The sequence below is a fragment of the Argentina silus genome (assembly GCF_951799395.1).
Source record: "Argentina silus genome assembly, contig: scaffold_165, whole genome shotgun sequence".
Classification (NCBI taxonomy): Eukaryota; Metazoa; Chordata; class Actinopteri; order Argentiniformes; family Argentinidae; genus Argentina; species Argentina silus.
In genome coordinates, this window is record NW_028152961.1 from 41,691 (window position 1) to 54,576 (window position 12,886).

Here is a 12,886-nt window from a genome sequence, read left to right on the forward strand (position 1 = left end):
ATGGCTGTCTATGGATAATGGAGGTGAGGGATTCTGGGAGATGGAGTTCTCTACAAGCGAAGCAGGGCTGCTAGAGGGACTGTGGCCCCCAGCGGACACGGAGGAGCGAGGACTGACAGAATGGTGGGGTACAGATGATGGGAGTGAGGGATTCTGGGAGATGGAGTTCTCTGTGGGCGAAGCAGGGCTGCGAGTGTGTTCTTGTGTAGTAGAATCAGGGCCGGTGGGCCGGGGGGTCCAGCTGGACTCTCTGGGACCGGTTGACCCCGCACTGTGGTCCCTAGGGAACACTGTGGTGGACTTGCGGTCGTGGTCATGATGGTGGTTGTGGTTGTGGTTGTCAGGGTTACAGGGAGGCAGGGTGATGTGCTCCAAGTCCTGTAGGATGGTCTCTAGGAGACGGGAGTCAGTGGTTGCCGCGACCGCAGCTTGGCCGGGGCCGGGCGGGCGAACGCCACCATACGCGGTCAGTGTGCGGTCAGTCGCAGCAGTAGTAACGTGCTCCGCGGCGCCATCAACGACCACGCGGTCCTCCCCGCGAGGCGGGTTCAGGTCTGTTTTACAGTCCACTTCGGCGTCAGAAACACGGTCCAGGATGTCGACCGCGAGGTCGCTGATGTCCACGCCCAGGTCCAGGCTGTGGTCCACCAGGGGCGGGGGGAGGGCAGGGAGGGGGGGAGGAGCGGTCAGGGCGTGGTCGCAGAAGTCCACCACGCGGTCGGTCAGGTCCAGGCCGCGGTCGTCTGACTTGACCGTGACGTCTGGGTCGCTGTCGCTATCGATGGTGATGACCACCGGGGGGCGCTGGAGCGCGCGGTCGCGGTTGCGATGGCGGTCGTGGCGGTGTTTCCTCTTGTGCTTGCGGTGCCGTGCGTGGTGGTGGTGGGGGGGGGTGTGGTGGGGGGGGGCCAGGGTGGTCCCCTCATACACGATCTCCACACTGGGGCTGCGACTCCTCCTCCTCCTCCTCCTCCTCCTCCTGCTGCTACTGCTGCGCAGCTCCCTGGACACACACACACACACACACACACACACACACACACACACACACACACACACACACACACACACAGTTGTCTGTTTCTAGGTGTATGGTAAATGTCCTTAGAGTTTTCTACTACGAGACAATGTTGACAGGTTTCATGGTAATAACAGAAGTTCATGGTAATAACAGAAGTTCATGGTAATAACAGAAGTTTATGGTAATAACCGAAGTTCAGTAATTATAACAAGATAATAGCCCCCCCCCCCCACCCCCACCGGCATGTAGACTTACCCCTCTCCCAGACTGGTGCTGGTGTCCCTCGGGCTGGGGGAGGTCTCCACTCCCCCTTTCCTCTCCCCCTCGTTCCCCTCCTCTCTCTCTCCTCCGTCTCTCCTCCTCTCTCTCCGGGCGGACTGGGGTTCCCAGGTCGGGTCTTCTAGGTGCCGGGTCTTGTACTTCCTCTTCCCGCCTGGCTTGTCGTGTCTGGAGTTCCCCCCAGCCGAGAAGGACAAGGAGCTGGAGCTGGAGAAGCTTCCAGAATGCTGACGTTCCCAACCCGATTCCCGGCGTTCAGTCTGGCTGCTCCGGGAGCGGGAGCGGCCGGGAGAGGGGGAACGGGATCGGACGCTGTGTTCCGGGCTGGAAAATATCCCCACGGTGCGGTGGGATCTGATTGGGTCGTACGCTCTCACCCTCTCCCTCTCCCACCTCTCTCTGGTCTCTCTCTCCCTCACCATCCTCCTCTCCCTCTCCCTCTTCCGGGCCCTCTCTCTGCTGTGGTGGCTGAGGGACAGGGGGGAGTCACCCCGGGTGTAGCTTCCTCCTCCTCCTCCTCGCTCCCTCTCTCTTTCCTTCCTCCGTCTCTCCCTCCCTCTCTCCCGTCTCTCCTGATCCCGGGAGCGGTCCACGCTGCTGTCGCTGCCTATGGAGACGGCGCTCCGTACGGACCAGGTCCGGTCTGAGCCGCTCCTGGACCGGGACCTGTCCCTGCCGCCCTCCTCCGCCCCGCCATGCCTCCTCCTCCTCCTCCTCCTCTCCCCTAGAGGGCAGTGGCGGCTCTCCCTCTCCAGCCTCTCTCTCTCCTCTCTCCCCCCCTCTAGACCCCCGGGTTTGGACAGAGAAGCGGGGGGGCGGGCGAGCGGGAAGATGGCAAAAGGGGGGATGGCGTGAGGGAGAGAGGAGGGGGACGGAGGGAGAGTGTCCATCCGCTCGTCCTCCTGTTTCATCTCCTCCTGCTCCTCCTCCTTCTTCTTCTCCTCCTCCTCCTCCTTCTTCTTCTCCTCCTCCTCTCCCTCCCCCTCTTCCGAGTCTGACGACAGCTGCACCAGTTCTGGCGTTCGCTCAGCCATGGGCTTCACGTACCCCACGATCATACACTCCTCCTCCTCCTCCCCCCCCCCCCCCCCCCCTCGCTCCCTCCCTCCTCTCTGACGTCTCGCTCCTCGCCTGAGCCGCGTGCTGAGTGGCTCCCGCAGGTTCCTCCCCCCTCCCCCCGGGGCTGACTGACAGTGGCGGGGGCGAATGGCTGGCCTCGGCCGTGGAGTAGGAGGGGCCGGGGGTCTCGTCGTCCCATGGCGCCTGGCTCAGCGCGCTTCCTGTCTGGGCGACGTCACTTCCCCCCAGCAACGCCGGCCTTCTCTCCGTCTCCGTCTCCTCCTCCTCCTCCTCCTCTGATATGGCGATGACGGAGGAGTCAGAGGAGGAGGAGTCGGAGCCGGCGTCGTAGCGAGGGGTCAGGGGGTCGTAGACCGCCTGCAGGTCGTAGGCCTCCACGCTGAGCGGTGAGCGTGCAAAGGTCATCAGCTCATGCAGGAAGTGGTCGGTGCGCGCCAGCAGGAAGGGGCGGAGCTCGTCCTGGATGGCGCCGGCCTCCATGTCATGGCGGGCGACGCAGGAAGTGATGATGCGCTGCACGATGCTGACCAGCGAGCGGTGGGAGCCGTACAGGACAGTCAGTTCCCTCTTCAGCCAGGGGAGGAGCCTCTGGAGGCCGGCCGGGTTCTGCTGGTAGGACGCCGCCGTGATGTCACGGTTTAAGGCCCGCCCCCCCCCGGCCCCCCGGACGCGGACGCCGGCGCGGTAGAGCGCCCTGCGGAACGCCAGCATCTCCCGCTCCCGCAGGCGGCGGACGCTCCGCCCCTCCCGCTGGGCCCTCCGCCGGGCCGCCAGGCGCACCATCAGCCTCTGGACCCCGCGGTCCCACGCCCCCGTCAGGCCCTCGAAGATCACCCCCGGCTCCTCGTCCAGCTCCGCCAGGGCGGGGGGCAGGGGGGGCGGAGGCGGGGCAGGGAGTGCTGGAGGAGGAGGAGGAGGAGGAGGGGAGGAGGAGGTCCCTCCTCTCCCTCTCTGTCGCCCTGACTGCCTCCTCTCCCTCCCCCCTCCTCCCCCCCCCTCCAGACCCCTCCCCCCCCCCGCCGCCACCCGCTGATGCGCCGCCCTGCGGTCGCCCAGGTTACCAGCCATTGCTATGGCGGCGACGGCAGCAGCAGCGGCGGCGGCGACCGTCCCGTTGTCGGGGGGGGGTCTGAGGGTGTACTCCTTGAAGTTGTCCTCCGCTCGGATGGAGTGGAAGATGGAGGCGAAGGGCTGCTTGCAGAGGGGACACTCGGCCTTGTTGGTGCTCCACTCCTGGATGCAGGGGAAGCAGAACTTGTGGAGGCAGCGGTCCAGGCAGGCCATGTTGTTGAAGCGGTCCAGGCAGATGGGACACTTGGAGTCCGGGGAGGCCTCGGAGGACACGGAGCGCGAGGAGGACGTCTTCCCCTGCCTCCCCCCCCCCCCCCCCTCCTCCTCCTCCTCCTTCTCCGCTCTCCCGCTTTCGAACACGCAGCTTCATCTTAGTGGGAGCCATCGTCTGACAGAGAGAGAGAGACAGAGAGACAGAGAGAGAGAGACAGAGAGACCCATGTGAAAACCATGCATTGTGTGTTCTGCATAGGTCATGTATATTGCACGTGTGTACTGTCTTTAAAAAGCATTTTCTATATAACACAACACAACACAACCAGAACTTTCTCTGTTTCTACATGTGAACCACAAAACGTCCCACAGTGAAGTATCTAGCTAGCGAGTAACATATTGTTGTCAGACGCAGAGTTGGAGTTCCGAGTCCACATCTGATTCACATTACTTAGCAAGACGATCATCGGACGTGCTTGGCTCTTTAGTTTCTCCTGATTCTGAATGATCCTGACATGGTTGGAAACTGTCCAGATCTGTAACCTCTCACTGGAGACACGATCAAGCGAGTGAGCTAGCGGACGTTAGCAAGGCAGACACACAGCTCTCGTCGTTGTTAGCGAACACGTTAGCTAAGACACCGATCGTCTTCCCTACCGAGTCCATCGTCTACTTCAACACACCGCGATGGCTCTGGATCGGGCAGGCACTGCGACCTGATCAACCAAGAGTGCCGGATCTGTAGAAAGCTAAAGAAGAGCTAAAGAAGAGCTAAAGAAGAGCAGCTGTGGAGCAGAGAGAGATCAGCAGACTGGCGAGCAGCGCTTCCTCCTTCCTCCTCACCTGCTAACAACACGACTCCCGGTGAGCTTTTTCATGGGTGATCTACGGTTTTACCGGTCAAAACATCCCAATACTGGACACCGACACCATTAGTTCGGTCAGCGGCTATCTATCTGAGGCCATGAGGACGCGTTCAAAGCTAATATGAGTAGAAACAGGAACATTAGACTCTGTCGGCGAGCTACCCCCGGTTGTGGTGGCGGTGGAGATCGGAAAGTACAGAACAAGAGCCGACGGAGAGGATTGTGGTATAGCGGAGGGTTTTCCTCGGCGGTTGTAGTCCAACAGAGTCGTCAGAAGGACCCTTCAGTCTGAACAGCGCAGCCTGGCGGCTGGGGGGGGGTGTTTTGGTTGCTTGGTCAAGCGGTTTCATCGCCATACCAATTCATTTTATTTTAAAATGTCGTGTCTCTCTTGAATTGATAAGAATCAGAATCAGAATTCTTTTATATATTAAGTATATTTGCACATACAGGAAATTGACTTGGTGAGGTTGGTGCATGGACATAAAAAACATGGCATAAATCAAAGTATGTGATCATTTGGGTTTCATCAACGCATAAAAAATAATAAAAAATAATAATAAAATAAAATAAAATCCTTCTTCTAGCATTGTGACTGCCTATGGCCCTAACCCCTAACCCTAACCCCTAACCCTGGTCTGAGCATTGATGACTTTATCTTATGATGACTGATGTTCAGATGATTCACTTACTTAAACAAATGTATTTGTTGTAAGTCGCTTTGGATAAAGACGTCTGTTAAATGCCATAAATGTAAACGTAATTTAGGTCAACAGCATTGATGATATAGGTGAACACACCCCTGAACCAGAAGGTGAACACACCCCTGAACCAGAAGGTGAACACACCCCTGAACCAGAAGGTGAACACACCCCTGAACCAGAAGGTGAACACACTCCTGAACCAGAAGGTGAACACACCCCTGAACCAGAAGGAGAACACACCCCTGAACCAGAAGGAGAACACACTCCTGAACCAGAAGGTGAACACACCCCTGAACCAGAAGGAGAACACACTCCTGAACCAGAAGGTGAACACACCCCTGAACCAGAAGGAGAACACACCCCTGAACCAGAAGGAGAACACACTCCTGAACCAGAAGGTGAACACACCCCTGAACCAGAAGGAGAACACACCCCTGAACCAGAAGGAGAACACACCCCTGAACCAGAAGGAGAACACACTCCTGAACCAGAAGGTGAACACACCCCTGAACCAGAAGGTGAACACACCCCTGAACCAGAAGGAGAACACACTCCTGAACCAGAAGGTGAACACACCCCTGAACCAGAAGGTGAACACACCCCTGAACCAGAAGGTGAACACACTCCTGAACCAGAAGGTGGCGCCAGAGGACAAGACGCTGACAGCCACTGCGCATGCTCCCTGTCAACTACGCCGTTGTCATGGCAACCTAGACAAACCCGCTCTTGGTGCTAAGTGACTTAGCTAGCTGGCTAGCTGCCTGGCCGAGATAGAAAATAGAAAATATGATCATCAGCAACCGAACGCTGGACAGATTGTACTCTTTTGTGAGTAGCTTTTTCTGATTAGTTGCTGTGTCCTAGTTTAAATAGCGTTATGGTTAGAGTTTTCGTTGAAGTGGAGAGAGGTTAGCTGGGGAGCTCCTCCTCGGCTGTTCCCACCTCGGATTCCCTGAAGCCGTTGCAACGTTTTAACAATCGAATGGGAAAACGCCGAGGCCGTTTTATGGAGCTAACTAGCTAGCTAACTCGCTAACGAGCCCTGGTTGATGCTTGGCACCATGAGGGTTAGGGTTAGTTATTATCTTCTAATGTTACCTTCCAATGCTAACTTCCAATGCTAACTTCTAAATGTGGCTTATTTTGTCCTTTTTTGCAGCTTCTCCTTGGTGTAGTGGTGCTGTCTTGGGGTTATGTGATATACGGGTCCCGGATAGCGGCCCAGCGGCAGCTGGAGAAGAGCTTGGCCGACTGAGGGACACCCCGACTGAGGGACACCGGGACTGAGGGACACCGGGACTGAGGGACACCCCGACTGAGGGACACCCCGACTGAGGGACACCGGGACTGAGGGACACCCCGACTGAGGGACACCGGGACTGAGGGACACCCCGACTGAGGGACACCCCGACTGAGGGACACCGGGACTGAGGGACACCGCGACTGAGGGACACCGGGACTGAGGGACACCGCGACTGAGGGACACCGGGACTGAGGGACACCCCGACTGAGGGACACCCCGAGGGGACGCCCCGACTGAGGGACACCGCGACTGAGGGACACCCCGAGGGGACGCCCCGACTGAGGGACACCGCGACTGAGGGACACCCCGAGGGGACACCCCGAGGGGACACCGCGACTGAGGGACACCGCGACTGAGGGACACCGCGACTGAGGGACACCAGGACTGAGGGACACCGCGACTGAGGGACACCCCGACTGAGGGACACCCCGAGGGGACACCCCGACTGAGGGACACCCCGAGGGGACACCGTGACTGAGGGACACCGCGACTGAGGGACGCCCGACTGAGGGACACCCCGACTGAGGGACGCCGCGACTGAGGGACACCCCGAGGGGACGCGTCCTCTACTTACTCACCTAATGGGTGAGCCTTACAAGACAAGGCCTTGCTTCCATCCCCGGTCATTTGACAACCATGCTCTCTGTGTTGGACATCTAGACAACTGTCAATATAATATTTCTATATACTAATCATTTGAGGTCGTTCCCATACGGTCTCAGATGGTCTTCGTCAGTGCAGAAGCAACTTTCTGATGTTATATTTTGGTAGCCATGTTTAGAACATTGTGAGCATTCTATGAGGCCTGTTATGACAGACATCACAATGCCTGTTTATGACTAATAATAATAATAATATCATATCTGCCATTTAGTTTGACACTTTTATCCAAAGCGACTTACATTGCAGTGAGTTCATACATTTCAGTATATATGGTCCCAGCAGGAATCAAACCCACAACCTAAGCGTTGTTAGTGCCATGCTCTACCAACTGAGCCACAGAGGACCACAAGACAGGGAAGGATGGTGATGCTATGAATCAACTCAACTCAGCTCCCCTCTCAAAGGTTTCTCCATGTCTTGTCTCCTTTCAGAAGTGTCTCCAGGAGGATTCTGATACGCTGGAGGTCCTCTGGCTCTGTACGTCCACAGAGGCACTGGAAGACCCTTGGCTCAGTGTTGTAGTCATGGACGGACACCTGGACACCCACGTGGAACACTAAACCAACATCCACACACCGTAGTGTTGTCAGTTAGTCTAGTCTGGCCATTCAGTTTGTACCAGGGGAGGCTGGTGGAGGTCAGACCAGGGGAGGCTGGTGGAGGTCAGACCAGGGGAGGCTGGTGGAGGTCAGACCAGGGGAGGCTGGTGGAGGTAGAAATCGGATGATGGGCTCATTGTAATGCTTGGCATGGAATGAGAAATGGCATCAAACACACCATTCCTTATTCCAGTCCATGCATTACAATTTCTACCTCCACCAGCCTCCACCAGCCTCCCCTGGTCTGACCTCCACCAGCCTCCCCTGGTCTGACCTCCACCAGCCCCCCCTGGTCTGACCTCCACCAGCCTCCCCTGGTCTGACCTCCACCAGCCTCCCCTGGTCTGACCTCCACCACCCCCCCCTGGTTTGACCTCCACCAGCCCCCCCTGGTCTGACCTCCACCAGCCTCCCCTGGTCTGACCTCCACCAGCCTCCCCTGGTCTGACCTCCACCACCCCCCCCTGGTTTGACCTCCACCAGCCCCCCCTGGTCTGACCTCCACCACCCCCCCCTGGTCTGACCTCCACCAGCCTCCCCTGGTCTGACCTCCACCAGCCTCCCCTGGTCTGACCTCCACCACCCCCCCTGGTCTGACCTCCACCAGCCCCTCCTGGTTTGACCTCCACCAGCCTCCCCTGGTCTGACCTCCACCAGCCCCCCCTGGTCTGACCTCCACCAGCCCCCCCTGGTTTGACCTCCACCAGCCTCCCCTGGTCTGACCTCCACCACCCCCCCCTGGTCTGACCTCCACCAGCCCCCCCTGGTTTGACCTCCACCAGCCTCCCCTCGTCTGACCTCCACCAGCCCCCCCTGGTTTGACCTCCACCAGCCCCCCCTGGTTTGACCTCCACCAGCCCCCCCTGGTCTGACCTCCACCACCCCCCCCTGGTTTGACCTCCACCAGGCCCCCCTGGTCTGACTTCCACCAGCCCCCCCTGGTTTGACCTCCACCAGCCCCCCCTGGTTTGACCTCCACCAGCCCCCCCTGGTTTGACCTCCACCAGCCCCCCCTGGTTTGACCTCCACCAGCCCCCCCTGGTTTGACCTCCACCAGCCCCCCCTGGTCTGACCTCCACCACCCCCCCCTGGTTTGACCTCCACCAGCCCCCCCTGGTCTGACCTCCACCAGCCCCCCCTGGTTTGACCTCCACCAGCCCCCCCTGGTTTGACCTCCACCAGCCCCCCCTGGTTTGACCTCCACCAGCCTCCCCTGGTCTGACCTCCACCACCCCCCCCTGGTCTTTTTATTTTTACACTATGATGCTTATTTGTTCGTTGTTGTTTTTTTACCATGCCTTTACAAACTGTAATGTTGTTTTGTCTTAAGGTACATTTGTGTATCGTGAAAATTATTCTTATAAAAATAAACTGAAATAGGCAACTGAAGCTTTAATTTGTATTTCTTGCACTTGTGTGCACCAAGCTACAGACTGGATGAAGAGTAGCACTTTACTGTAGAAAGAATGACCTTTTACCTCGACTCTGTGAATAACCATCTATAGAATAGCTCGATAATACACTCACCGGCCACTTTATTAGGTACACCTGTTCAACTGCTCAGTCACGCAAATATCTAACCAGCCAATCACATGGCAGCAACTCAATGCATTTAGGCATGTAGACCTGGTCAAGACCACCTGCTGAAGTTCAAACCGAGCAGATCTGCAGATCTGAAGCACCAAAGCATCTCTGGTGATCTTTTACATTTATTACATTTACAGCATTTAACAGACGTCTTTATCCAAAGCAACTTACAACAAATCCATTTGTTTAAGTAAGTGAATCATCTATCCATCAGTCATCATAAGATAATAATGATAGTGATTTTCTTTTTTTATTAACAGGAGAGAAACTTGTACAGGGGGGTAGTGGGGGTGAAGAGGTCTCTAGGGTTAGGGTTAGTACAGGGAGGGTAGTGGGGGTGAAGAGGTCTCTAGGGTTAGGGTTAGTACAGGGTAGTGGGGGTGAAGAGGTCTCTAGGGTTAGGGTTAGGGTTAGTACAGGGGGGTAGTGGGGGTGAGGAGGTCTCTAGGGTTGGGGTTAGGGTTAGTACAGGGGGGTAGTGGGGGTGAGGAGGTCTCTCGGGTTAGGGTTAGGGTTAGTACAGGGGGGTAGTGGGGGTGAAGAGGTCTCTAGGGTTGGGGTTAGGGTTAGTACAGGGGGGTAGTGGGGGTGAAGAGGTCTCTAGGGTTAGGGTTAGTACAGGGGGGTAGTGGGGGTGAAGAGGTCTCTAGGGTTAGGGTTAGTACAGGGGGGTAGTGGGGGTCAAGAGGTCTCTAGGGTTAGGGTTAGTACAGGGGGGTAGTGGGGGTGAAGAGGTCTCTAGGGTTAGGGTTAGGGTTAGTACAGGGGGGTAGTGGGGGTGAAGAGGTCTCTAGGGTTAGGGTTAGTACAGGGGGGTAGTGGGGGTGAAGAGGTCTCTAGGGTTCGGGTTAGTACAGGGGGGTAGTGGGGGTGAGGAGGTCTCTAGGGTTAGGGTTAGTACAGGGGGGTAGTGGGGGTGAAGAGGTCTCTAGGGTTAGGGTTAGGGTTAGTACAGGGGGGTAGTGGGGATGAAGAGGTCTTTAGGGTTAGGGTTAGTACAGGGGTCATTAGGAGGGACAGTTAAGATGTAGCCTGAAGAGATGACCAGAGAGGGCCAGAGAGGACCACAGAGGACCAGAGAGGACCACAGAGGACCAGAGAGGACCACAGAGGACCAGAGAGGACCATAGAGGACCAGAGAGGACCACAGAGGACCAGAGAGGACCAGAGAGGACCAGAGAGGACCACAGAGGACCAGAGAGGACCAGAGAGGACCAGAGAGGACCAGAGAGGACCACAGAGGACCAGAGAGGACCATAGAGGACCAGAGAGGACCACAGAGGACCAGAGAGGACCAGAGAGGACCAGAGAGGACCAGAGAGGACCACAGAGGACCAGAGAGGACCAGAGAGGACCATAGAGGACCACAGAGGACCAGAGAGGACCAGAGAGGACCACAGAGGACCACAGAGGACCACAGAGGACCAGAGAGGACCACAGAGGACCAGAGAGGACCAGAGAGGACCACAGAGGACCAGAGAAGACCACAGAGGACCAGAGAGGACATCGCTGTTGTCCAGATGGATAATGTAAGCAGTGAATAAACGTGTTGAAAGCAGCGATCGTCTCTGTGTTTCATACCTGCCCGTTGCGGTAGCGACAGAGACGCTCGCCACGCGACTCAATGCATTTAGGCATGTAGACCTGGTCAAGACCACCTGCTGAAGTTCAAACCGAGCAGATCTGCAGATCTGAAGCACCAAAGCATCTCTGGTGATCTTTTACATTTATTACATTTACAGCATTTAACAGACGTCTTTATCCAAAGCAACTTACAACAAATCCATTTGTTTAAGTAAGTGAATCATCTATCCATCAGTCATCATAAGATAATAATGATAGTGATTTTCTTTTTTTATTAACAGGAGAGAAACTTGTACAGGGGGGTAGTGGGGGTGAAGAGGTCTCTAGGGTTAGGGTTAGTACAGGGAGGGTAGTGGGGGTGAAGAGGTCTCTAGGGTTAGGGTTAGTACAGGGTAGTGGGGGTGAAGAGGTCTCTAGGGTTAGGGTTAGGGTTAGTACAGGGGGGTAGTGGGGGTGAGGAGGTCTCTAGGGTTGGGGTTAGGGTTAGTACAGGGGGGTAGTGGGGGTGAGGAGGTCTCTCGGGTTAGGGTTAGGGTTAGTACAGGGGGGTAGTGGGGGTGAAGAGGTCTCTAGGGTTGGGGTTAGGGTTAGTACAGGGGGGTAGTGGGGGTGAAGAGGTCTCTAGGGTTAGGGTTAGTACAGGGGGGTAGTGGGGGTGAAGAGGTCTCTAGGGTTAGGGTTAGTACAGGGGGGTAGTGGGGGTCAAGAGGTCTCTAGGGTTAGGGTTAGTACAGGGGGGTAGTGGGGGTGAAGAGGTCTCTAGGGTTAGGGTTAGGGTTAGTACAGGGGGGTAGTGGGGGTGAAGAGGTCTCTAGGGTTAGGGTTAGTACAGGGGGGTAGTGGGGGTGAAGAGGTCTCTAGGGTTCGGGTTAGTACAGGGGGGTAGTGGGGGTGAGGAGGTCTCTAGGGTTAGGGTTAGTACAGGGGGGTAGTGGGGGTGAAGAGGTCTCTAGGGTTAGGGTTAGGGTTAGTACAGGGGGGTAGTGGGGATGAAGAGGTCTTTAGGGTTAGGGTTAGTACAGGGGTCATTAGGAGGGACAGTTAAGATGTAGCCTGAAGAGATGACCAGAGAGGGCCAGAGAGGACCACAGAGGACCAGAGAGGACCACAGAGGACCAGAGAGGACCACAGAGGACCAGAGAGGACCATAGAGGACCAGAGAGGACCACAGAGGACCAGAGAGGACCAGAGAGGACCAGAGAGGACCACAGAGGACCAGAGAGGACCAGAGAGGACCAGAGAGGACCAGAGAGGACCAGAGAGGACCACAGAGGACCAGAGAGGACCATAGAGGACCAGAGAGGACCACAGAGGACCAGAGAGGACCAGAGAGGACCAGAGAGGACCAGAGAGGACCACAGAGGACCAGAGAGGACCAGAGAGGACCATAGAGGACCACAGAGGACCAGAGAGGACCAGAGAGGACCACAGAGGACCACAGAGGACCACAGAGGACCAGAGAGGACCACAGAGGACCAGAGAGGACCAGAGAGGACCACAGAGGACCAGAGAAGACCACAGAGGACCAGAGAGGACATCGCTGTTGTCCAGATGGATAATGTAAGCAGTGAATAAACGTGTTGAAAGCAGCGATCGTCTCTGTGTTTCATACCTGCCCGTTGCGGTAGCGACAGAGACGCTCGCCACGCGCCTCCCAGGAGCGTTTGATGTGTGTTCGGTCCGCGGTCCGCCTCAGATATGCAAATGAGGGTTAATGGGATGGGTGACGGGGACACGAGGGCTCTTTTGTGCTGTATTCGGTGCGCACGCATTTAATTAACGAAAAAAACACTTCAAAAACCCCAGGCCAGAGTCCTTGTCCCCTCAACTGGATTATTTATGAGTCATTAGAAAACCTCTAAAACACACACACACACGTACACACACGTACACACACACACACGCACACGCACAGT

General features: G+C 56.7%; 1 protein-coding gene and 1 long non-coding RNA gene across 2 annotated transcripts in view; one reads left to right on the forward strand and one right to left on the reverse strand.

Annotated features, from left to right (window-relative positions):
* The window catches only part of LOC310824505 (uncharacterized protein), a gene marked incomplete at its 5' end in the record, with an annotated part of 5,852 nt that extends 1,522 nt beyond the window's left edge, over positions 1 to 4,330 (reverse strand). Inside the window, 5 exon segments of the mRNA XM_083697767.1 lie at positions 1 to 1,003; positions 1,277 to 2,404; positions 2,406 to 3,279; positions 3,385 to 3,815; positions 4,248 to 4,330. The exon segment at positions 1 to 1,003 is cut by the window's left edge and continues 1,522 nt beyond it. Coding sequence (XP_083553893.1) covers positions 1 to 1,003; positions 1,277 to 2,404; positions 2,406 to 3,279; positions 3,385 to 3,815; positions 4,248 to 4,330 — 3,519 coding nt within the window.
* Positions 4,331 to 5,963: 1,633 nt separating this feature from the next.
* On the forward strand, positions 5,964 to 7,801 carry LOC310824507. Its single transcript, XR_014555035.1, has 3 exons — positions 5,964 to 6,062; positions 6,394 to 7,122; positions 7,632 to 7,801. It is a non-coding gene; the product is annotated as an uncharacterized lncRNA (long non-coding RNA).
* The last annotated feature ends 5,085 nt before the right edge of the window (positions 7,802 to 12,886 follow it).